The sequence below is a fragment of the Ziziphus jujuba genome, chromosome 5, assembly GCF_031755915.1.
Source record: "Ziziphus jujuba cultivar Dongzao chromosome 5, ASM3175591v1".
Taxonomy (NCBI): domain Eukaryota; kingdom Viridiplantae; phylum Streptophyta; class Magnoliopsida; order Rosales; family Rhamnaceae; genus Ziziphus; species Ziziphus jujuba.
The window spans coordinates 2,999,314-3,023,364 of record NC_083383.1 but is presented as its reverse complement, the minus strand read 5'-3'; the positions used below and the strand labels follow the sequence as shown (position 1 = coordinate 3,023,364).

Here is a 24,051-nt window from a genome sequence, read left to right as displayed (position 1 = left end):
GCATCAATACTAATTAGCTGCCGAATGATCAAAATTTGGATACCCAAGTTGTATTATATACGCATTAGTTCAAAGAACATAGAGATTTATTCTAATTTGCTAGATGAAACCATTATATGATTGTTTTTTATATCTCATGTAAATGCTTTTATTCTTGGCTTTTATGATTTTTGGTGCTGTAAGTTACCTTTTCCTATAAATTGGACCATCCAAATCTAAGACGGGCATATTACAATTGGATTTCCAAGGGACTAACCAAACTTGATATTGTCGTTCATGATTATGTTTGTGGTTTGGTTTTCTTTATAATTGTCGATGTTGTAGTTTCTCCATAAGAAGGTTGCAAAAAGAGCATATAAAAATGAAACCTTTTATTAATATTTCCGGCCTCTTTTTATTTTTGTTGTTTGGCGTTTTCAACATCATTGAACTACCGTATTATTTTCCCATTCCTGCTTCAGAGACTCTCAAACGCATCTCAATCTTCTGTTGCCCAAATTAGTAGGTTCAGGAAATGAAGTAGAAAACTGGTGCAACTTGCACGCTATTTGTTGAACGTGTTGAGGTTGCTCTATCAAGTACTAACATCTGTGAACCATACCTTGTGGTTAGCCCTATATAAATTGAATCCCAAAAAAGTCAATAGGGTGGTTTGGTAAGTGCATTCATTGCGATTAATAGAGAATACTATTGCTTAAATACTAAAGCATTCTATTGATGAACTTTGAGGCAGAGGCTGTTGAATTGTTGAGGCTGACAAAATAGTACTAAAAAATAATTATTTTCCTTCTCAGGAAGTTGCATTTGGCAATTAATCTCACCCCATTAGTGCCTGCTTTTTACCTTGAAATCCTGCAAGTGGGCTTGCGTGGATACCCGTTTCCCTCTTCTCATGGTCATTAGATTTTTGTTTTTTTGCCCCCCCCTTTTTTGGTGAAAGTCAGTCATATATATTGTTTGCTGTAACATTTGTCAATTTTGCATCAAACCAACACAACAGGCGCTTTTATTTACCCAAAAAAAGGAAAGGCACTTTTTATTTTTGTGGTTTTTTTTTTTTTTTTTTTTTTCCACCTTAAAAGAAATAACAAAACTTGAGGGGGTAATAAAATTGCATACCAATGAGCACCTAAAATTTTTAAAATATAAAGTTGTCATACCCATTTACAAACCAGTGGTGGTAGCTATAAAGAAATGTTGTTCCCAACTCCAAAAGTTGTTATGATAACATTTTATCTGTTTTCTTTGGGTCTTTTTCATGAGGTTTTATATTAAAAATGGAGAAGAAAGAAAAATCTGGGCCATGTGCATTATCATTATCCCACATCTGTTTGACTTATAAGCCCCGTATGCTTAGTTTGGTCACACATGGTTATAGATCAATCTCAAGCCAACCCGTGCCCTATCGCAGAGCTCCAAGGGGGTTCATGTGTTTTGTCCCCTCAAATTAAATGGATTCAATAACTACACCACCCACCTTTCAGAAAGAAAAAATAAATAAAAAAATAAAGAAGAAGAAGAAGAAAATGATTTATTTGAGTAATTGTAGAGATTAGGCTCATGCTTGCCAACTACTGCTACTCTTTGCCTATGCAACTTCATCGCCATTCTAGACCCACCCAAGTCCTTTACCCCACTAACTACAGGTAGTTTCTTTATTGCAAGTGTCAACTAGCAAAACCCAATTATTTTGTTTTTTCTTTTCTTCCATGATGAGCTTATTCAGAGGCATAAAAATTATAAAAAAAAGGGACAAAAAAAAAAAGAAGTAATTAATATTATGGATGTAAAGAATTCATGTGCTTTTAGCTCTTGGTTTGTTCCCTAGCTAGACAGGTTTAGGTTGTCAAGTTTCATCCAATCGTCAAAAGTAGGAAAATTTCTAAATATTCGCTTTGGTGGAGGAATCCTCATTCTTATCTTGTCAGTGATTTATGTATATATATATATATATATATATATATAATATACTGCTGATTTTTCAAACGGGTCATTACGCAATGGTTTATACAAGCAAACACTTAAAGACACATTGAGGTTTTGCTTTCGTGGCCTAATTTTAAAACACACAAGAAAAATAAAATACAAGAGTTAAAAAAGAAAGGCAAAGCAACCAACTTTGAAAGGTAAGAGAGAAAAAGGAAAAAAACAAACAAGGTAGGCAACAAATAAGACCAAAAACGTAAAAGAATAAGAGGCCCACGATTGAGAAACGAAAGGGCAATTGAAAGTAAGTTGCCCCAGATAGAGCAAAAAGATACTTAAATAAGGAGTTTAGGTCCGAGTATTCACACCTCTTTTAAGCAAAGTTATATAATGTAACCGATTGCTGTACTGCTGCAACGTACAAAGACCGCTGCTACTACTGCTTTCAATATTATCAAATTCGAAAACCGTCACCCCCCTATTGCCCTTCCGACACCAACCACATCCAATTCACACTAAAATTGTACCGACACAATAATTAATTTGACCCATTTCATATTTTCATATTTCATTTTTGGGTCATTATTATTATTGCCTTCAAGGAATTGCTTTTTTTTTTTTTCCTGAAAAAAAATTTCTTTAAAAAACAATGTGATGGGAAACAAACTCCATTAATAGAGAGTCAAAAATTATATTACTCCCCAGCATAAAAAGCACCCACCCCAGATTTTCAGGAGAGGAAGAAAATCTTAAAGTCATAAGGGTGGTGGGTCCCAATTCATACTACCACGCCACGTGTATGTCTTACTCATCTTAATCAATATTCTTTTATATTTTGATATTTCTTTATTTTGATATATATATATATTTTGTTTACAATGACAATATGATGATCACAGCTCAAAGTCACAAGTCACAAAGGGCTCCTCAAGAAAATGAAATGCAAGAGAAGAGAAAGAGAGGCATGTGATGGTGTGGCTTAGGCAGAGGCTGAGGCTGAGACCGAGAGAGAGAAAGAGAGAGAGAGAGAGAGAGCGAGAGAGAGAAAGGTAGGTGCTTGGCGTGAAGGAGATGGAAACAAGAGAATGTGGGGCTGCCTACGGCTTGCATTGGGAGCTGGGTCTTTTATATTTCTGTAACTTTTTTTTTTTTTTTTTTGGGATGACAGAAAATAAATAAAAAGAAATGTAAAAATTAGGAGCATAGAAGGAAGGAGGTGAACCATTTGGTAATTGGTAAGCGGCCAGACTCCAACATGGCACTACCTTTTGGCTTTGGCCCTCTGCTACTAGTTGTTGAATGTTGATGTCTCATGTCTTTTCTTTTATTTGTTTATTTATTATTTATAATTTTAATTTTAATAATTTTTTTTATAAAAAAAATTATTAAATTCTTTGTTAGGAAGCTGCTCTATGACTATTACTCTCTTTGGCTCTCTCTCTTTGGGTTATTTTGTAAATTAAACGTTACTGTCCTCTTTAATCTCCCTTCCTTTCCCTTTCTCTACATTGCGTTTCTCATCTCATATTGTCCACCCAAAGGGCCAAACCCTCTCTCTTTCTCTACCATTTGCTCAGTGGGTTCTGTTTTCACACCTCTTTCTTTTCTCGAGAAAGGAAAGGAAATTATTTATTTTTATTTTTATTTTTTCAAGAGAAAGAGCTGCTCCTCAGATTAAAGAGGTTTTTTCTCATCATCTTCCCGGAAATTCCAGGCCTGTTTTTGGTTTTCTGCTTCATATTTTTTAGATAGATCGGTGCCTTCATCTGGGTATGTAAATTTTCTAGATTTATTCTTTCATTTGATATGTTTTTGACCGATCGGTTGGTGATAAGATTGGATTTGAAGATATATGGTTTGATTTATGTATCGTTCTTTTCGGTTGTTGTGGTTGTGGTTTAATGTTTAATCGGTCTACCGAAATATGCTAGAAGGATTAAGAGGTAGAGTTTGAAGCCTTTATAGTTTTCTTGTCCCAGTTTGTTTCTTATGGGTTTTTTGTGTTTGTCTTCACAATCGGTTATTTTTTGTTGATGGGTCTTCACTTTCCATTTTGATTATGTAAAATCCTTTTGATACAAGCTGGAAAGCCGATTCTTGGTGAGCTTTTCGGTAACTCCTTGCGCAATCCATATTTGACCCTGCAGCTAGTGAACCGATCCTGAAAAAATTGTTTGCCTGACCCTATCGTTTCATTTAATGGGTTTGATTTGTCATCCATATGAATACCAATTCCACCCTTTGGAAATGTTCCTTTGATTTTTATTTTATTTTCTGGGTTTGGTCAGTTTTCCTGCTGGGAAGCTTGCGTCTTTCAATTGTTTGACATAATTTTCTTTTTAGATCTTAGAACTGTTCCATCCTTAATTTTTTGTGAAATTTGTTTTCTTTAGCTGTTGCATTAACGGGATTTTTACTTTTCTAGGCGTGATTCTCCCTTATTTTTTATTCTGCTGCTGGAGGGTAGATTTTTTTATTCTTTATTTATTTTTTTTTTTTTTGGGAGATTGATATTTGGAATGTAAAGATTTCTCACACCTCATGTTTTGAAAGTCACGTAATTGTTTTACCTTGTTTCTAGTTCCATTAAATATGTAATATTCTTAAATTGCTGCAATGTGGCTATGAGGGCGACTTAATGACTTTTTGTTCATTACCTTGTCATTAATCCAAGCTCAAATATGTCCCTTGTAGTTAGGTCTAGTGAGAATATTTTCATTGAAAATACATTTGAGTTCTTCAACACTAATCCTCTTTATGCATTGGACAACAAAACAGAAATTAAAAGTCATAAGAAGAAAAAAAAAAAAAAAATACAAGCATTACTGGCGGCCAACAGAAAATATGACTCCTATTAGTCATTTTTACATTTTCACACCTACAAAACACTTAAATTTTCAAAAATATCTTGGAGAGACTGGTGTTTCTCTTATAATATGAAGTTTTACCTCTTTATTTATTTTGGTTTGTTTGTCTACAATATATTTTTGAGCTGTTTAATCACTAAAATTTATCCATCTCGTTGTCTTTTGATTGTCAGATATCCTAAAGTGTACATGACAATTTGTTTTCGCTGAAGATCAGTCTGACTTTTATTCTGTAAGTTACTAGGATATTTATATTTGCCCTAATGCAAGGGCAGAGAGGTACTATTGGTTCCTTGCCTGAAACCCTTGACTTTGACCATGGAGCTACGTCAAACAATGCTGCTTTAGATCAGCAGATATGCTGGAATAATTTGCGAAATCCTGCAGATAATCGAATGCCAGACTATATGCTATCACCAAGTGATATGAACATTACACTTGTGAATTCTATGAGCCGTGAACGACAGAGCAGACGGTGCTTAGGTGAACCCAGTTCTAGTAACACACAGAATGAAGTTAGTCTTGATGAGCGGAAAACGGAACTTGGATGGTCATCTTCAATAAGTCCTTGTGCTGTATCTGGTCCAAGGTTAGAAGAACGACGTTGTGCACCTACTAGTAACCTCTCACTAGATAATAATTCGAACCATGTGTTTACACAAAGTTCCAGTTCTGATGCAATCCCTCAGAATCTCAACTTAAATGCAAGTTTTGTGGGTCATAGCAGTGAGAATACTCAAGTCATGGAGTGTCCTAATTCATTCAAGTGTGTTGTGTCTGAAAATGAGCAGATTCATCCTGCCAGTGGTTCTGATCCTTTTCTGCTTCCTTCTCGAGGTGCTGGATTTTTGGTGGGAGAGAATGATGGTAGACCAGGTTGTTCATTGGAGGGACGACGGGCATCTTGTAAAAGAAAAGCTATAGAGGGAAATGTTGGACAATCTTCTGTAAGTGGAAGTTGTAGCTACTATCAGCATGCAGAAAGTAGTGCAAGGCCTGGAGTTCCTACCCGCTATAATGCTGGCAGCGGTCTAAGCGTATCTGCTTCATCAGAACAGTGGAACCCAATACTTGGGTTAGGTGGGAGAGAAGTAACTTCTGACAACCTTCCTGATTCTAGTGTGTCTGGAAGCTCTGAAAGCTCCCATAGAAACTTCCGTGTTAGGACAAATCCTTCGAATCAACAAAATTCTATTTCTCCTTCTATATTCTCAACGGGGAGGACGGTTAGGCATTCAAGTGTTATGTCATCCCAATTGTCTCCAAGTCTTCTTCCTGTGGATCATAATATGGACTTACGTCCAGCCCCTGCAGTAGATAGTATGAGTGCTCAAAGCCAGCCTCCTGCCATTCATGTTCCTCCTTTACCGCAAAATATGCAATCATTAAGGTGGAGTGGAGGTTCTAGCTCAAGAACTGGAAATTCATCAAGCTCTATGGTTCATGGAGATAGAGATGCCCCAGCACGTGAGGAATTGAGCTCTAGAAGCCTTGCAAGAAATATGTTGGATCATTCCATATTTGTACCTGTTACAGAACTTAGAAATTTGGTTCGACATCCGGCAGGGCGAACTTTAACTGGTGGAAATATTAGTATCCCTGGAAATGTGCCTCCTGCATCTCGGCCCAGCTCAAGTTCAAGTGCCCATCCATCGCCTGCTCCTGCCTGGGTTCCTCATCACAATTCTCCTCCTCAATATCCACGTAGAATATCAGAATATGTTCGTCGAACCTTGTTTTCTTCTGCTGGAACTGAGTCTGGGAGCCAGAGCAGTAGCTATCTGCCAATGCGTTCTGGTCACCCTGCTTCCTCCCAGGAGATGGTGCTTCCATCTGGAGCTGGTAATCAGGGTTATCATCAAGCACACCCAAGGTCAGCATCATGGATGGAGAGACAAAATGATGGTGGACTTGGAATTCACTATTCGCTACGATCTTTGGCTGCTGGCGGTGAAGGAAGCAACAGGATTGTATCTGAGGTGTGTTCTGTAACTCTCTTGTCTGGCTATGAGGTTTCTCTTATGAAAGGTCATGTATGTCTATTCTGTAATATGAATTATTTCTGACAACTGTCTAAAGGTACATATCCTTTTTTAAGAGTATATATATTGTAAAATACTGAAAATTTTCAAGTTTTTAAGTAGTTGTTTATTAGAATTTTCCAAAGCAGATAGTAAATGCAGCATGTTCTGATCAGTTATGGCATTATGTTTTTCCTTCTAGGCTTGTAATGTTATGCTCTTTATAGTAGCCTTTCTTTTGTCTAGCCATTGGTAATTCTTCAGTTGTTCATATATCCATGGTTTATCATAAGTTATTTTGCTTCTATTTATTTAGTTTAGTTTTTTGTATCTCTTGTTCTCTTTTCCCTTTACTTTTCTTTGTTGATATGAAGTAGACAATTTGTTAATAGAATCTACTGGTACTATGGCGCCTACAACTGAGTATACCTTTTTAGTAATTTTTCTACTTCCAAATAGGTTTTCATATTCCTGCTGGTGATTTTGATTTCTAAGTGGCTTGTGTCTGATTAGATTTTGTAAGTATTAGGAGTACCTTTCTGAGATTGAAGTTCCATAGATGGTTCTGCAGATTCATACTTTTCATGATATATGCTTTTATGGATATCTTATTGTTTTATGTGAGAAAAAGTCTCTGAATAGGTTGCAAAATTTGGTAGTTTTCTTTAATGTTTCTATACTTTAATGCTTGTTGCTTTATCTGAGTTATATTTTACCTATGTTACCTAATACATCTTGATTGGCAATGTTTACTAATATGAGAAAGCTTACAAAGCCTTAATTTCTTTTGGATAGATTCGCAATGTCTTTGGTCTCATGCGAAGGGGTGGTGAGAGCTTACGGTTTGAGGTTAGAATTCTTTTGCATGTGTTTTAAATTGATAAAGCATGTCAACATAAGTATATTATTTTGGCAATGTGCATTGGGCTAGCTGCTAGCAATAATTCTGTTTATGATGCAAAAGTTGAAAATGGCAGTGATCTTTGGTTAGAAATTAGGATCATGAACTTATTGTACCCTTGTATTAGCCTAAAGATAAACTGAGATGGAAGAGAGTGAAACATATATTTCTATCAACTGATAGATTGGAAGTTGGCCAGTTTTGAACATGCCATAGGATCGTGACATCTCGAGAACCATTTGAAATTTTAGCCAGAAGTATGCATCTTCAACTTTCCTGATGGAAGCGTGATGGTATGTCTTAGCTTCCTGACATCTGGTGAGGTGATACAATTGAGTCAGCCACTGTATACCAAGGATATGCAGAGTGCTAATCTGCAGAAAGGATGGCAAAAAGTAGGTTGCTAAGTTAATGTTAGGATGTCATATAAGGCATCATAAAGAGAGGCTCAGGTAGATTTGAAGAGTTCGATCATGTGATTTTACTTATTTTGTGCCAAGGGAACTTGGATTTTTCCTTTTTAAAGTAAAATGGAGGTTACATTCTTTGCTTTGTAATTATGAGGTATAAGGAGCTAATCTTTCTATTTTGGTAAAACTATGTATTTGACTTGTGATCCTGCTCTTTTTCAGGATGTTATGATTCTTGACCAGTCGGTATTTTTTGGGGTGGCTGATATTCACGATCGGCATAGAGACATGCGACTTGATGTTGATAACATGTCTTATGAGGTAAATTAAACCATTCGAGAAGAAAAAGAAAGAAAGAAAGAAAAAAAAAAAATCATGTTATTTCTGTTGGTTTCAACGAGTGTTTTTATCAATTCAATGTTTATGTAAAATGCAGGAGTTATTGGCTCTGGAAGAGCGCATAGGAAATGTGAGCACTGGATTGAGTGAAGAAACTATACGAAATCGTCTGAAACAGAAGAAATATTCTGTAGCTGTAGTATCTCAATTGGAGGCAGAACCGTGCTGTATATGTCAGGTAATAATGACCACCATGATAATGTGTGTGTGTGTGTGGGGTGTATGTTCGACTGTATGTTCTCCTTTGTTGAACCATTTTCTACCATATGCAGGAAGATTATAATGAAGGAGAAGATCTTGGAACGCTTGAATGCGGCCATGATTTCCATTCTGACTGTATTAAACAGTGGCTGATGCACAAGAATCTGTGTCCCATTTGCAAAACAACAGCCTTGGCAACATGAGAGAGGGTTTATGTTTTGCAGGCTATTTGATCCTCAAATTGGACAAAAAGGAGTGCTATGATGTTGGGTTTTTGCCTAAAATGCTTCATTATGTCCATTTGTCATATTGATAAATGCCTTGCTTCGCATTGTTGTTCCGGTTGAAAGCCTAGTCAATGGCCACCACTAGGTGAAAAGAGTCATGAGCCAAATTTTTACATTTTTAATTTTATTTTAAGCCAGTGATCTCCTATTGGAGTGGCTGGAAATTTCGAATTCAGGAAAGCAAACTTGTACGACTTTTCATTTATTAATGAATGACTGGTTTATGAATTTTTTGAGTCTATAAATGATGCTTGGGCTTATTGATGTTTATAGCAATCAAAGTTATAACATCTTGACCTTGTTCAATTGTTCATTACAAACATAGAGACTCCCTGAGATGGAAAACAAGTAATTGATTCTTTCTATTGTTTCCTTACTCATTTGTTTTTTTTTTATTTTTTATTTTTTATTTTTTATTTATGGCTATGGTAAATCTGGATCGCCTGTATTACAAAGTTTCTTGCATTGTGATAAGAGAAAAAAAGGAAAAATGGTTAAAAACTCACGTGTTAACGCAAAACTACAGAGCAAACTTGAATTTTCCTGGAAAGTAAAGAGCCTATGAACCGTGTTTCGAAAGTCACCTCGGGAATTGCAAACTTTGGTCCCTCAATAATAAATTCTTCTTGCAGACTTTGGTGACGTTGGGTTGGATAAGACGGTGAAGGATATGATATGTTTGACTTCTCTCCTCAGTCGGACAAGTTGAACCTATATTATATTTATTTAATTTTTCATTAAAATTCCGCTTATGTCCCTGTAATGCATACTAAATTATTGCACCCTTCAATATATATATATATATATATATTTATTTATTTTTTCCTTAAATTTTATAATGCACGATCAAATAAGCATTAAAAAATAAAAACTAACCGATAAAATATCCTATCCGAGAAAAAAAAGAAAATTCTTAAAATTATAAATTTAAGAATACGCCATGTAATTAGCTAGGAAGATTCTGAAAGATGGAGGGGAGGCGTTCTTGTTGTGTTTTTTTGGGAAAAAAAAAAATCAATAAAAGACGGCAAGGTAAGGGATCATATTTGAAAATATGAAAAGTAAAAAGGAGGTATGGGCAAAAAAAAAAATATGAATAAAAAAAAGGCCATAAAACGTCACCCTGGATGATTAGCGCGGGAGAGTAATCAAATTCTGATTAGAAGAAGGAGGTTCCATTTCCAACTATCAAAACCCCACTTTCGCTTCCCGCAATTAGAGCCTAAACCCTCTTAAACGCAGAAAGAAAGAAAGAAAAAACAAAGTACAGAGACGGAAAGAAAGAAAGCAGAGCAAGAGAAAAGAAAAGAAAAGAAAAGGAAAAAAAAAAAAGAGAACACGCACGGTTTTCCACAGAAGAAATGAGATGCCAAACAAACAAACAAACCTACAGTTTCTGATTATTCTGTCCTCCCGCTTTTGTTTTTCTTCTCCCTTTTTTCTGCTGCCTGAGATTTTTCTTTTTCTGTTTCTTTCTGGGCTAATTTATGGCGGATCTGTACGGAACGGCTCAATCTTCGGGCACCGGTCTCTCTTCCGAGCCGGAAGAAATCTCTAACATTCTCAACCAACTCCTTCACAACTCCTCATCTCCGTATTCCTTGGCTTTATCTTCTTCTTCTTCTTCTTCTTGCATGTCCTTCAAAACCAAGTACATGCATTTACTGCATTCACCACAGCACCCAATTGCGTCGTTTCCGGACACCGTATCAGCCCCCAGACTGTTCGGCTCGGAGGCGGATCGTCTTCGGTTTTGCGGATCCACGAACCAGTCCGATTCCGATTGCCGAGTCCTGGATGGGAACTCGGTTGGTGGTGGTTCGTCTGCCGTCGCGGCGGATTCTTCTTCTGGATTTTTCTCTGAACCCGACGCTTACTTTGAGGAGGAGTTGAAGGGAGGCCTCGATAACACTCTATCTTCTGCTGGAGTTGCGGATTCTGATGCTAACACGTACTTGAAAGCAAGGAGGATTTCACCTGACAATGATCTCGGCGACTTCAGCTGTGATAGCGAGGTATCCACTCTCTCTTTGATGCCATGATTGGGGGATTTAAATTTAAATTTTAAGTTTTTTTTTTCTTTTTATTCTTGAATATTGCTGCTTTTGGATTTTTAATATTTTCATTCAGCCGAAGCCGGCACTAATAGTTGAATCTAGTGGTCTGTCTTTTTCAGCGAACAAAAACTACTTCGAACGTAATGATGAAATCTTTCCTTTGTTTTTTTTATTTTCCTTCGTTGTCTCGGTGACCAAACCGAGGGTTATTTTAGTTTTGTTGGATTTGAAGTTTGTGGATTTTTTTGGACTTAGAAGGGTCCCGAGGCGTCTGAGGTACCATCAAATCCAGCAGCACCACCTCGGAGTTCATCCAAGAGAAGCAGAGCCGCGGAGGTCCATAATCTATCAGAAAAGGTTGTCTTTCAGGACTCAATACTTTTTGAGTTTTGTCACGTTCGGAATTTTTTTATTTTTTATTTTCTAGGCTATGCTGACAGTTTGATTGGTGGACAGAGGAGGAGGAGTAGGATAAATGAGAAAATGAAAGCCTTACAGAACTTAATTCCAAATTCTAACAAGGTATTTTATACTTCCATGGCCTTGAATTTGGTTTTTCAAATTTATTTTTCATAAAGGAATGCTTATGTGTTTTGTTGTGGATATTAGACGGATAAGGCTTCAATGCTTGATGAAGCAATTGAATATTTGAAGCAGCTTCAGCTTCAAGTTCAGGTGAGAGCTCTCTTGCAGTCGGTGCTTTTGGACCATAATTCATTCTTACAATGTGTTTTCATATAGCCAAAATATTTCGCAATAATTTTGAATCACTGGCTATGCATTTTATCTTCGCTTTTAACTTGGATTTTTAAAATTAGGTCCCGTTGAGTACTATATCCAGTAGGTAAGTTGATGATGTGAGAATTATTCTTGTTAAGAAAAAGTGAAATGAAATCTATGAATGCTCTTTGGATTTCAGGTCAAATAATAGTTTTTATTTTGTCTCAGCAGAACACATCATCAGACACAAGAATGACACTTGTTGAGCTCTGTTATAGACTTCTAGTAAACTATAATTGGCTCAAACTTGAACTGCACCTTTTTGTGCTTTATGTTGTGGAACTTGTGGGAATTCTGAAGTCGATATAAAGTGCATTGTATCTTTTAAAAATTGTGTGGATTATGAAAAATAACGATATTAAGTAAAACTTGAATGAATTTATTATGGAGAAGTAAGAGCAACCTAATTGAAGTCAACTTAGTTAGCTTGCTAAAACTTAGTTGAGGTTACAATTGAAGTACCAAGTTCAATTTTTGTCAGAAAATGCCTGCAAAAACTATTAAGAGCTCATAAAACTCATCTTGCAAGCGCCTCTGAAAGCATCTTCTCTTGTTCTTGCAAGAGTTTAAGTAGTTCTGACACATTTGAAATTATATTTATGTAGGATTCCGTTTCTCATGGAAAAAACTTGTCTGTGATAAATGAACAAATCGCATCATTGGAAATTGATGGAAAGTTGAAACTTGAACTAATTGTCTAGTATCAGGGGTAGAGCTTAATGACTCAAGTCTAATATTGGCACTTGAGGTCCAATCATCCTCTTGGAATGTATTCTAGAAATTCCACCGCACTGACTTTGCTTATATTTACTTATTATCAGTGGAAACTTGATGGAACCAATGGGTTTTATATTTTAAGGAAACTTGCACCCCAAGCTGTAATTGGTGTGTAAATTTCTGTTTTTGATCTCTTCCAGACTGCTGATTGAGTTGCAAGGGTAATTATAATTTTCAAAATAAAGCTGACAGAGTCTTTCTTCTTGTTATTTGATTTTTAGATGCTATCTATGCGAAATGGGAATCTGCACCCAATGTGCTTACCAGGAGTACTGCAGCCTCTGCAATTGCCGCTGCCTCATACTGGAATGGGCTACAATGAGGGTAATAAATTTCTGAATTCCAGCAGAGGACTAAACGCATTTTCTTCGAATGAAGAGAGGCCAATGCAATCTGCCTATAATCTTTCCAACTCGTGCAACATCTCAAATCAGCCAACTATCATACCTTCAGTCTCAGACATTACAACTTCAGAAGCTGCGCTTGGTTTCGAACAATCAATTCAGGCTCACTACAGACCCTTTAATCTTCTGGCATCTTCCGAGGTAACTCTGAAACTTATTAAATGCAAACTTCTGACTAATGTGCTTGCATTTTTGAAACTCATGTCTTCCTTTTTTTCTTTGCGAAGGAAATCATCGCAGATGGGAAATCACACTTGCAATTAGATACAAGTCATACTGGAAAGAATTGTTCGTCAGATGTTGATGTCTTATCTTTAAAAAGCCCAGAAGTATAAAACTGTTGCCACATATTTATAGCAGCTCTTTTTGTTCAGACACCACAGCGTTTTACACATTATCATAAAATCAGGTTATATTTATTTGGCAAATCGTAACAGGTTGACGCTTGGCATAATAGTGGGATCCCGATTGTGTTACTTCTTAACTTGTATAAATGTTCTCCCCTACTTCTTAAGCTAAGCCATTATATTTTTGTGGTTGGAATACTTGGATTTATGTTCCTGTTACTGCTGTTTCGTGAAACGTTATTGAATAGGAATATGAGTCCATTTTCTCATATAATGATTAATATGAAACCGAGGAATAATAATGTAGTTACTAAAGAGATCACTATGGATATTCTCTTGTTCTTGGAAGAGAATTTTGATATGCCAAAATTATTTTGAGGCAATGTCTTATACATGGCATTTGGTTGACGGAAAGTCCATATCATTAGCAAGCCAATTTCTATTTAGACAGCCATCATCGTTCCTGTGAATGAAAGATTAGCGACATTATTGATAGTTTCATAATCTGACTGAAATTAGTTCTTGCGTATAGCTATGGCCCAGCTGCTTCAGCAGATGTATGTGACCATGTTAGCTAGAGGAAAATTTGGTTCTTGAAAAGTAGCTCCAATCAGGTTAGAGCTGGCGGTTGATTGCTATGTGTGGTGAAGGGATGAGAGGTTTCTCAATGAGGTGAGAGTGGTGATAAGTTGCAAAGAATGGAGACGATCTTAGGATCAGGAGCTAAAGAAAGGTGGTGAAACCGAAACTTTTGGGTCTTAAAAAAGAGAGATAGATTTGTATAAAACCTAGAAGTAGGGAATAAAGGCTATTGTACAGGGGATTACTAACCCTTCCGTATAAAAGTAAATAAGAGCAAAACAGGGGAAAGCATGCTTCTGCAAACAATGGGAAAGAGAAAGTGAAAATGAGGAGAAAGAGGGGCAGTTCGGCTGCAGTGTCAGTAGTGTCAGGAATCAGAATTCTTTTGATTTGTATTATAACCGCCATATATACAATGGCTTTGTCTTCACGCTCTTGTAATTGCCTCTCAATTCCATCAAAATTACCTAAATGCTACTCTATCTTCGTTTATCTATGCCAATTTACCACGAATGCTTCACTATATAATTATCCATTCCATCGTTTTCCTTCCATATACTGCAATTTCGTTAATTAATTTTGATATTTGTCTATAAAAAAGTATAGAGTTTATTTAAAACACATATGCACATTATATAGAACATAAATATTGTCTAGTGTCAGAACATTGGACGGAAATTCTCTGGCCAAATTGGAGGAGGACGAGCGGGTGCTCAGTTGTAATATGGGAGGGAAGGAAGGAGTAATGCAAAAGAAGAATTACGAGTGGGGTCCACGTCGAGAAATCTTTTGTGAGAAGCACAAACCGTCGGTTTTTGTTAGGAAGCGAAATAACAGCATTGTCTCATGATTGTATTTTGGAGTGCTTCTTGCTTCTAAATCCAAATCCTGAGTCGGACTCGGTTACCAAATACCACAATACCACCACACTTCACACCACCTTTGGTTTTTTAATTTTATCACATCCTAGCTTTCTTTCTCTCTTTCACTAAACCCTCATATCATCCCTCTCTCTCTCTCTCTCTCTCTATCTATCTCTCCCCCCCCCCCCCCCCCCCCCCCCCCCCAAAAAAAAACAATTTCTATACATGTGATTTTGCTCTCTGCAACTCCTCAATTCCTCTTTGATTTAGAAGCAAATTAAAGAAGTCCAATGTCTTCCCTAGAGTTGGAGGACAACCCTTTCTGGGCCGGTGTCAATTCTGGAAGTTCTAGTGGCGCAAGTGAAGAGAAGCTGGGCATGATGAATCATCCGCATGTTTCAAGCTCCAGTAGCCCTACTGCTACTACTACTTCTACTACAATTCACCAGAAGATGAAAAGTTCGTTCAAAAATCAAAAAGCTGATGGAGGTGGTGGTGGTGGTGGTGAGTTACACATTTGGACGGAGAGAGAAAGGAGAAAGAAGATGAGGGACATGTTCTCTGTTCTTCATTCTTTGCTCCCACAACTTGCCCCTAAGGTGGTAACTCTCATACTCATTGTTTTTTATTATCTGTACGGATAGTTTTTGTCTTTGCACAGTATGATTCGTTTTAGGAGATGTCACATGCTTCACTACTGAATTTTATATCTATAATGTTAATTAAGAATAAATCTATCCAACTCATTTCGTCTTGATCAACTGTATAGTTATAAATTTCTTCCTTTATTTTGCCTAGCTAATTCTTTTGATTTCTATTACAAAGAATGGTTTTATAGATATGATAAGGAATGCATTTATATATTTATATATATATATATATATATGAAAATTTTATGGTGAGTACGGTCCGTATGAGGACCGCAATATTAGTGACGGTTTTTTATAATATTAACGATGATTTTTTAGAAAATCGTCACCAATACTATAAAATACTGTTACCAATATTCTATTCTGCATGAAGACCGTCCGCACTATAGACAAACTGTATATGTATATATATATATATATATATATATATATATGTTTAATACAGTAGTTTGGCACAAATATATATGAATCGATGATGTCATTTTGTTTTTCCCTAGTCCAAAGCTTTATAAAATTCCGCCATTAATAAATGTCATATGGATATATGTATGCATGTATGTACAGGCAGACAAGTCGACTATAGTTGACGAAGCAGTAAAATATATAAAGACCCTTGAACAAACACTCCAGACGTTACAAGAACAAAAGGCGAATAAGATACTGATGAATGAGCACGGAGCACCATCAATGCCAAAATCACAAACAGCTCATGAGGCATTAACTCAACCAGGGGAATCGATTTTGGGTGATCATCACCATCAGGTCGGTGGACCAATATCACAGGCAGACAACTTGTTTGCACCTAATAGTAGCAGCAGCAGCTTCCGGACATGGTTTTCGCCAAACGTAGTGGTCAACATGTGCGGTGATAGTGCTCAAATTAGTGTCTGTTCACCTAGAAAGCCCGGCTTATCTGCTACCATCTTCTACATACTAGAAAAGCACAAACTCCACGTTCTTTCTGCTCACATTTCCTCCTATCACCATCGCTGCATGTACATGATCCACGCCCATGTAAGTCCTCTTCCTCTTAAGATATATATAACCCACTAACTTATATTTATATTTTCCTCTTAAACATTGATGGTCAGTCTTCATTTTGAATGCTGTCCAAAAAAGCAATATATATTTTATTTCGTTTTTATTCTTTTTCAAAAAAAAAAAAAAAATCTTAAAAAAAACGAAATAGAATTCCTGTTTAATTTGATTGAGTAAAATTTTCCAAGACTCTGTTGACCGTTAAGAAACTGTCCGTATCTTTATAATATATTATCGAAAGGCCGGTGACGTTGAATTAGTCATAAAGTATAATATGTATAATATTTATATATATAAGGGGAACAGCTGGATGGTTTAGGACCCTTGTCGTCTGGCCCGGGCAGGTCCTTTCAAATATTTTTCAGTTAAAGAAGAAGATATTGCTCATTAATTCCTCTTATAAATTATAATATATGGATTTTGACGGACTTTGAAAACGACGAAACAGAAAGGAGAATCATTAAATTGCATAATTTAGATCCACTTTCCTTTATCAAGCTGCTAATGGTTTCTATTTCGCTCTTAATTTCCCTTTGTTCTTCCCGAGAGATTCAAAGTTTAAAAAAAAAAAAAAAAAAAAAAAAAAAAAAAAAAAAAAAAAAGGTGGAAGATCCGCTGCCTGCCATCCAATTTAGGATCCATATGTATAATATATAGACAGTGAATACATATTATATTCATATATATATATATATATATTAAGTAAATATTTAGTTCAAGAAAGGAGTTACATATTTTATTCCTCATGACTGAAAATTTACTTCCGTGCATTTAATTATGTAGTAGCTATAAATGATTTTTTTGGTTTCGTGTTTGGGGATCAGGCAGGTGGAGCTGCTGATCACTTTCCTGAGGCACTGTCGGTGGAGGATATATTCAAATTAGCTGCTGGTGAAATGAACTTGTGGCTCTTATCATGTTGATATATACAGCCATATATTTGTATATATGTACTCTAAATAGCTATTTCAGCTTTTTCTCACTTTGGTACAACCAGGTTTTCACTTAGTCTTATCATGTTGATTTTAATATATATGCACATTAGCATTTGGTCTAAAGCCAGCTTCAAATATGGAGATTACATTACTATGTTCGTACTTTATTCCAAGTGATTCGGGAGAATTTAGAAAGAAATCGTAGGAACAAATGGGCTTGTACGAAACTTCTTCTTGGCGGGTGGGGGTACTGGCTACCGACTGTTTTGCTAGGTGCTTAAATGCCTAATAGTCATATAACGAGTCTACTAATAAGACATGCCCAAAAAGGAAGATTGTTCTTTTTAACTCTTTCTCATTTAGTTAATTTATTTATTTATCAAATCGAAGAAGACCCCATTCTCCTAATCGCTATGAACATGGAGATGGAATTCATTTAACCAAAGATGTGCTTCTCATATATTTATTTTCCAAACCTAACATTGATAACCAATGGGCATGAAACACGATGGCAGGTTATAACAGTGACTTGGGACTCAGGATTAAAACACCAATCTTAAACCTATTATAACATTCTCTACTTCCTTTTCCTCTTGTAGATGGACTACTAGTGTTTACAAATTGAAATCTCTCATTGGTCCGATCTAGATATCATTCATTTTATGCTAAGTATTTCAAAATGCATGAAAAAAAAAATTGCTGCTTTTATAGTCATAAGTTGGTAGCAATTAGGTCATTTATCGGTTCAGAGTCTTCCTCATTTTTGTAATTCCTTAGGATAGAGAAGAGATTATGAACAAGTTTGTTGAATATGCCAATCAAGACAAATAGAATTCTCCTCGTGAAGAATATTCATGATATATACTTGGGGTATATACACATCTGATGTGTGCTAGGCCATAATGATACACCTATCATGGTTCCTTTTTTAGAGAAAATAATTAATTCATTTTTAGCACGTACTACCTAACTAAGGCCACGTTGATTCAAAAGCTTTTATGTAACAAAAACAGCATATACTTCCAGCTTTCAATATTGTGACACCTAATGAGTATACATTATTACCCTTTAGTTTTGCATAGTATTGGCCCTAAACAAGGCAGGCCGGACTGCCTTAATCCTCTTGGCTAGCAAAGGCAAATATCACATAGCATTAAAACTTTGTTTATGTTATCTTAATTGAAACCAGTCATAATTCATAGACAGGGCAACCACAGCCATGGGGTGGTCAAACACAATCTTCATAAGCAAACAAAGAGATATTAAAAGCTTAATGGAACAATCCAATTCCAAATGCACCACTGTTACCACATCGCCAAATATCTCTTTAAAAGTAAATTTCTGTATTAATATTTCTGAGCATCTTTTATTTATTTATTATTTTTTTTGGTGAATAACATCTTTTATATATATATATTATATAAATATTTCCTGGACATTAAAAAACTAAAGAAACAGACAAAAGCAATATAGGAAATATATAAAATCCCAAATTAAAAAATGCAGCGAGGCACAACATCCAATGCAAAAGAAAAATTGCAAAAACCTACAAATACAAAAAGTCATAAGAAGAAAGTGATAAATAAATAAATAAATAAATATGAGTGAGAGAGGAAAGGAGCACTAATAGGTTTGCAATCAAGCGTGTAGAAGGAGGAGATAATACTAGATTTGCGCATTTAGCCAATATAAAAGTAGAGCAGCACAAAGAAGAAGTGGGAGGGTTTGGGTATTTACCAAAAACTAAAAAAATAAAAAATAAAATAAAAGGAAAGGGTTGGGTTGCTCCACTCTAAAAGTCCCATCATTGCCAGCTCTCTTTCTTTCTCTATCTCTCTGTGTCTAAAACCCCACTCACTCTGAGCAGTCCATTTTCTTCAATTACCTCATTTATACTTCGACTGCCACCCGCACATTCACTTTGTCTCACTTCTTCTTCTTCTATCTTGTTTCCATGTGTTTCTGGAAGAAGAAGAAGAAGAAGAAGAAGAAGAAGAACCACCAAGAGTTGCGTTTCGCGTAGGCAACGACAAGTAGGTAGTAGAAGAAGAAGGAGAATAATGTCTGACTATGCGTTTCTGAACGATCAGCTCTCCAAACGTACTTCCATTTTTGGTTTACGCTTATGGGTGGTGCTTGGTATATGTGTAGGAGCAGCCATAGTTTTGGTACTGTTCCTCATATCCCTCTGGTTCACTTCGAGGCGTAACAGCAGCTCTTCCAAAGCTAAATCCTCTCAGAATCCCACCATCCCTAACGTCTCTAAGGAGATTCAGGAAATCAGGATCGACTATGCTCGAAACCCGACTCACCCTCCTCAACCCGACTCAAAGCCTCACCAACTTGACAACCCTGACACTTTCCCTGAATCGGAGCCTTTGGCCAGAGCTCAGGCTCTACTTTCTCAGCCTGAGGATGAGAGCCCAGTGGGTGGCCGCCACAGAATTCACATTGAAATTGGAAAGGACCACCGGATTTTATGCCCGGAGAAGGGTGGTGGGTCCTCCCATGGAAGCGGTGAAGCTCGGTCCGGAGACCAGGCGCTGATAGTTGCACCGGAGGTCTCGCATTTGGGTTGGGGACACTGGTACACTCTCAGAGAGCTTGAGGTCTCTACCAATGGTTTTGCTGATGAGAATGTGATTGGTGAAGGTGGTTATGGAATTGTGTACCGTGGCGTCTTGGAAGATAATACAAAGGTTGCCATAAAAAATTTGCTCAATAACAGGTATTTCTTGGTTTCCTGCTTTTGTTCGTAATTTAATAAACCAGTTTTGCAATTATCCTCCTTCCCACTTTGTAAGCTTGGGGATTGTACTGCTTATTATAATTTAATGTCAGAATCTTGTTTATCATTTACCCAGATGGGAATTTGGAAGCTTTAATTGGGTAAATTTACCAAACCTGTCACGTTATTGTGATTTTGAGAAGCTTTATTTAGCATATAGGTTCATCGAGTTGCATGGGTTTTGTTGGGGAATTAGACCGGGGAAAGCTTAACATGTTGCTTCCTTTGTGTCAGGGGACAAGCTGAGAAGGAGTTCAAGGTTGAAGTTGAAGCGATTGGTCGCGTTCGGCATAAAAATTTAGTGAGGTTGCTTGGTTATTGTGCTGAAGGAGCTCATAGGTAATTTGATCTTCCTTAGTTACAACATGTATCCCTTTGATCATTATTCTTTTTATACGATTCTATTTTCTCGATACTTTAAAAGAGAATTTTTTTTTTATCAATTTTTCATCTTCTTGGACTAATTAGGATACTTTTGTTTTGTCTAACGTGGGTACTGTGTTGTTATAGGATGCTTGTTTATGAGTATGTTGATAATGGAAACTTAGAACAGTGGCTTCATGGAGATGTTGGGCCTTACAGTCCTCTTACATGGGAGATCCGAATGAATATAATACTTGGAATGGCAAAAGGGTACTTGTTGAATCAAATTATCTCACCCAATTGAACGTTTTTTATTTTTATTTTTTGAATTTCCATCACAACAGAAACTTTACCAATAATTCAGATTGACATACTTGCACGAGGGACTTGAACCTAAGGTTGTTCACCGTGATATCAAGTCAAGCAATATCTTACTTGATAAGCAGTGGAATCCCAAAGTATCTGACTTTGGCCTTGCAAAACTCCTGGGCTCAGAGAGGAGTTATGTTACAACTCGTGTTATGGGAACCTTTGGGTCAGTTTGGACCTTTCTGAGTGAAAATTATCCTAGTCACTTTCTGTATTGATCTCTTCACCATTTTGACAAAGCAAAATTGAATCTCGTGTTTGGCTTTGCTTTTGTAGATATGTAGCTCCTGAATATGCCAGCACTGGCATGTTAAATGAAAGAAGTGATGTATACAGTTTTGGAATTCTTCTTATGGAGATCATTACTGGAAGAAACCCGGTTGACTATAGCCGCCCACCAGGGGAGGTCTGTTTCAATTGATTGATATCACTTCATCATATTGTCATACTGCCGGTTCACGACATAGTTTTACAATGATTTTCCTTGTTTTTGTTTCCCTTTCTTACTCTGATATGGATCGTTGAATCAAACTTTCAGGTGAACCTAGTTGAGTGGCTTAAAACAATGGTTACAAATAGGAATGCAGAGGGAGTTCTGGATCCTAGGTTGCTGGAGAAGCCATCTTCAAGGGCACTGAAACGTGCTCTTCTTGTAGCTTTACGCTGTGTTGACCCTAATGCTCAAAAGAGGCCAAAAATGGGGCATGTGATACATATGCTTGAAGCTGATGAGTTCCCTTTCCGAGATGTGAGTACACAGTCATTATGGCTGCTTATCATTTGCATTACTATCTAGATGCTGATATAGCTACCTTGATTGAAAATTTTGCCTTCTCTGTTTCCTTGATATTCTTTATGGACTTGCAACTTGGAATGACAAATGACTGGATCTGGATTTTTTTTTTTTTTGGGTAATAATGACTGGATCTGTTAAGATATTTAAAGCTAGAAACACAAGCAGAGTACATGGTCAGGTGTTGCATTGTTACTCCATCATTATGGTACTAAGTAGTTTGATGCTCCCTTGAATAACTTTTTATTTTCAACGTACCGTTGTAAGACTGTATCCGTATTGTCTTGTCTCAGAGTGATAAAATTCCTATCCCATCTACTTTTAAGGTCGGTCTGCTAGCATGTGCTTTTACACAAGATTTATGTGAAAAACAGGGTCTTGATATAACCTGTTTTACCATATGATAATATTCAAACCATTTTGGGGAGAAAAGAAAAAAATAATAATAATAATTGATAGCAAAGCCACATTTATCGAAGACCAGTATGTTCTTCAGCATATGAGGCGTGCATCATAATATGTTATACTGTAAGCTTCTTGGATCGTTATTTCTCATTCAGGATTATCTCTCTGGAAATAATTTCAGGACCGGCGAACCGGAAGAGAACATGGACGTTCACAGCATGATTGTGCGACTGCAAGGTTGGAGAAGCGTGTGAGTGAATCTGGTGATAGTAGCGGCTATGAAAGTAGTGCTCAAACCAGTAAAGCTTTGTGGAGAAACCAACAAGTTGAAGGAGTTCATTAAGTTCTTCATCAGATCCATCTATAAGATGAATCAGCACACCTAATTTTGTCATTTTTTTTTTTTTTTTTTTGGCCTGTATCTTTTATGAAATTTTTATTTAGTTCTGTAAATGTGATTTACATGAATATTGAGTTTGCACTCGTGTAGATGCTGTAGTATTTTGTTCCATTATTTGTATGTAATTTAACATTTCAAGTAGTTGTTTTCTTTAAAAAAAAAAAAAAAAAAAAAAAATCTCCCCCATGGATTGACTGAACATCTTAGACGAAGAACTAGATTAAAATGTTTTAACATTTCTCGTCCATTTATTGATATTTTGGAATGACCTTGTTCAAAGCTGCAATGGAAACTCCGCCACGCCATAGAATTCATACAAAAGCTATTTGACACCCCAAATTTCTATTTAAAAAATTATTAAAATAAAGCTGTACAGATTATTAAATTTTTCCTTCGTCAATTGTCGCGTGGCCTAAAATACCAAAGAATCAAGTGGGAAAAAAGCGTAACCAATTTTTCCAATAGAAACGGTCTATTCATTTTCTCATTTAACATAGAATTGCGTGCACAAAATATTCTCTTTTTGGCAGCCAATATATTATAATGTTTGTAGACTATGAATATGGGTCACCGACAAAGAGCTACATCAATGGATATTGTCACGCAAAATTTTACCAGTAATATCGGAGGATGAAAAAAAGGATCAATAAGCAGCATGTTACATCATATCATAATCTTAAAAGACAGCATACTTTAGTATTAAATATTTCAACAAGTATTCCCCTCATTAAGATGGTTATAGACAAATTCACCAAAAATTAAAAAAAAAAAAATGGGTATAGACAAAAAAACTTTTTCTTTTTATGTTAGGTGAGGGTGATTAGAAAAAAAAAAAAAAAAAAAAAAAAAAAAAGGCTCTGGGTCCTATAAGTTTTTCAAGGTTCACTGCTTCAATCCCTTAGAAGATGTGGGGACGTTTTGTATGTGACAGAAGAAACCTTGACAGCTAGTAATGTACAAAATGCTTGAATGGTTTGGACCCCTCTAATTATGGGTTTTTCTGGTTTTGGTTACAATAGGAAAGTTATTTGGGCACTTTCTGATTCTGCTTTCTCCTTTTCGCTTTTTGTAATCTGTCTCGACTTCCTTTTCTTTTTGGTGATTGTTTTCCAAATTTCAACTCAAAAGCCCTTTTATGTTTTTAGATACCGCGATTTGTTGAAGAAATCCTTGGGCGGAAAAAAAGGAGTAGAAGCGCTGGTTTCGTTTAGGTGTCCACAGCCTACTCGGTTAATTAGTTCTGGTCAAATGGCACTGTCTGTGTTCTGAAAACTCTTTTGGTCGCTCGCTTTGACTATTTTTTGATATGTTTATTTTGGTTCTTTTTTCCAATTATATTCCCGAGTACAAAATTACATATCCAAGCTGACAAATTTAATAAAAGCTATTGCTTCCGCTTTCCTTTGTCTTAAACCCCGTCAAATTTCGTATGGCTGTTGGTGAAACACAACATTGTATGGGAGGCCCTACGTATTGATTTTATGCATT

At 36.3% G+C, this 24,051-nt stretch overlaps 4 protein-coding genes across 7 annotated transcripts; all 4 read left to right on the top strand.

The window, feature by feature from the left end:
• The first annotated feature begins 2,846 nt into the window (after positions 1 to 2,846).
• LOC107419992 (probable E3 ubiquitin-protein ligase RHG1A) lies at positions 2,847 to 9,240 on the top strand. 3 transcript variants are annotated; one of them, XM_016028845.4, is made up of 6 exons: positions 2,847 to 3,161; positions 4,967 to 6,772; positions 7,610 to 7,663; positions 8,348 to 8,446; positions 8,562 to 8,702; positions 8,797 to 9,240. In XM_016028845.4, the coding sequence occupies exons 2-6, from the start codon at positions 5,057 to 5,059 to the stop codon at positions 8,926 to 8,928; spliced, it is 2,142 nt and encodes a 713-aa protein (XP_015884331.3). In that variant the 5' UTR covers positions 2,847 to 3,161; positions 4,967 to 5,056; the 3' UTR covers positions 8,929 to 9,240. The 3 variants fall into 3 exon arrangements, with proteins under 3 accessions (XP_015884331.3, XP_048332009.2, XP_015884330.3); XM_016028844.4 differs by lacking the exon at positions 2,847 to 3,161 and adding an exon at positions 3,369 to 3,696; XM_048476052.2 differs by lacking the exons at positions 2,847 to 3,161; positions 7,610 to 7,663 and adding an exon at positions 3,364 to 3,696.
• Positions 9,241 to 10,002: 762 nt separating this feature from the next.
• LOC107419997 (transcription factor SPATULA) lies at positions 10,003 to 13,573 on the top strand. 2 transcript variants are annotated; one of them, XM_016028849.4, is made up of 6 exons: positions 10,003 to 11,027; positions 11,325 to 11,426; positions 11,526 to 11,591; positions 11,679 to 11,744; positions 12,848 to 13,171; positions 13,258 to 13,573. In XM_016028849.4, the coding sequence occupies exons 1-6, from the start codon at positions 10,500 to 10,502 to the stop codon at positions 13,363 to 13,365; spliced, it is 1,194 nt and encodes a 397-aa protein (XP_015884335.3). In that variant the 5' UTR covers positions 10,003 to 10,499; the 3' UTR covers positions 13,366 to 13,573. The 2 variants fall into 2 exon arrangements, with proteins under 2 accessions (XP_015884335.3, XP_015884336.3); XM_016028850.4 differs by having other exon boundaries at positions 10,006 to 11,027; positions 11,328 to 11,426.
• A 1,436-nt stretch (positions 13,574 to 15,009) lies between these two features.
• LOC107419948 (transcription factor bHLH95) lies at positions 15,010 to 17,568 on the top strand. The gene is made up of 3 exons (XM_016028792.4): positions 15,010 to 15,421; positions 16,037 to 16,486; positions 17,335 to 17,568. The coding sequence occupies exons 1-3, from the start codon at positions 15,113 to 15,115 to the stop codon at positions 17,431 to 17,433; spliced, it is 858 nt and encodes a 285-aa protein (XP_015884278.1). The 5' UTR covers positions 15,010 to 15,112; the 3' UTR covers positions 17,434 to 17,568.
• Positions 17,569 to 19,178: 1,610 nt separating this feature from the next.
• Positions 19,179 to 22,704, top strand: LOC107419996 (probable serine/threonine-protein kinase At1g01540). The gene is made up of 7 exons (XM_016028848.4): positions 19,179 to 20,173; positions 20,468 to 20,572; positions 20,744 to 20,866; positions 20,961 to 21,131; positions 21,242 to 21,371; positions 21,504 to 21,713; positions 22,345 to 22,704. Exons 1-7 carry the CDS (start codon positions 19,506 to 19,508, stop codon positions 22,504 to 22,506), a joined length of 1,569 nt encoding a protein of 522 aa, XP_015884334.3. The 5' UTR covers positions 19,179 to 19,505; the 3' UTR covers positions 22,507 to 22,704.
• The last annotated feature ends 1,347 nt before the right edge of the window (positions 22,705 to 24,051 follow it).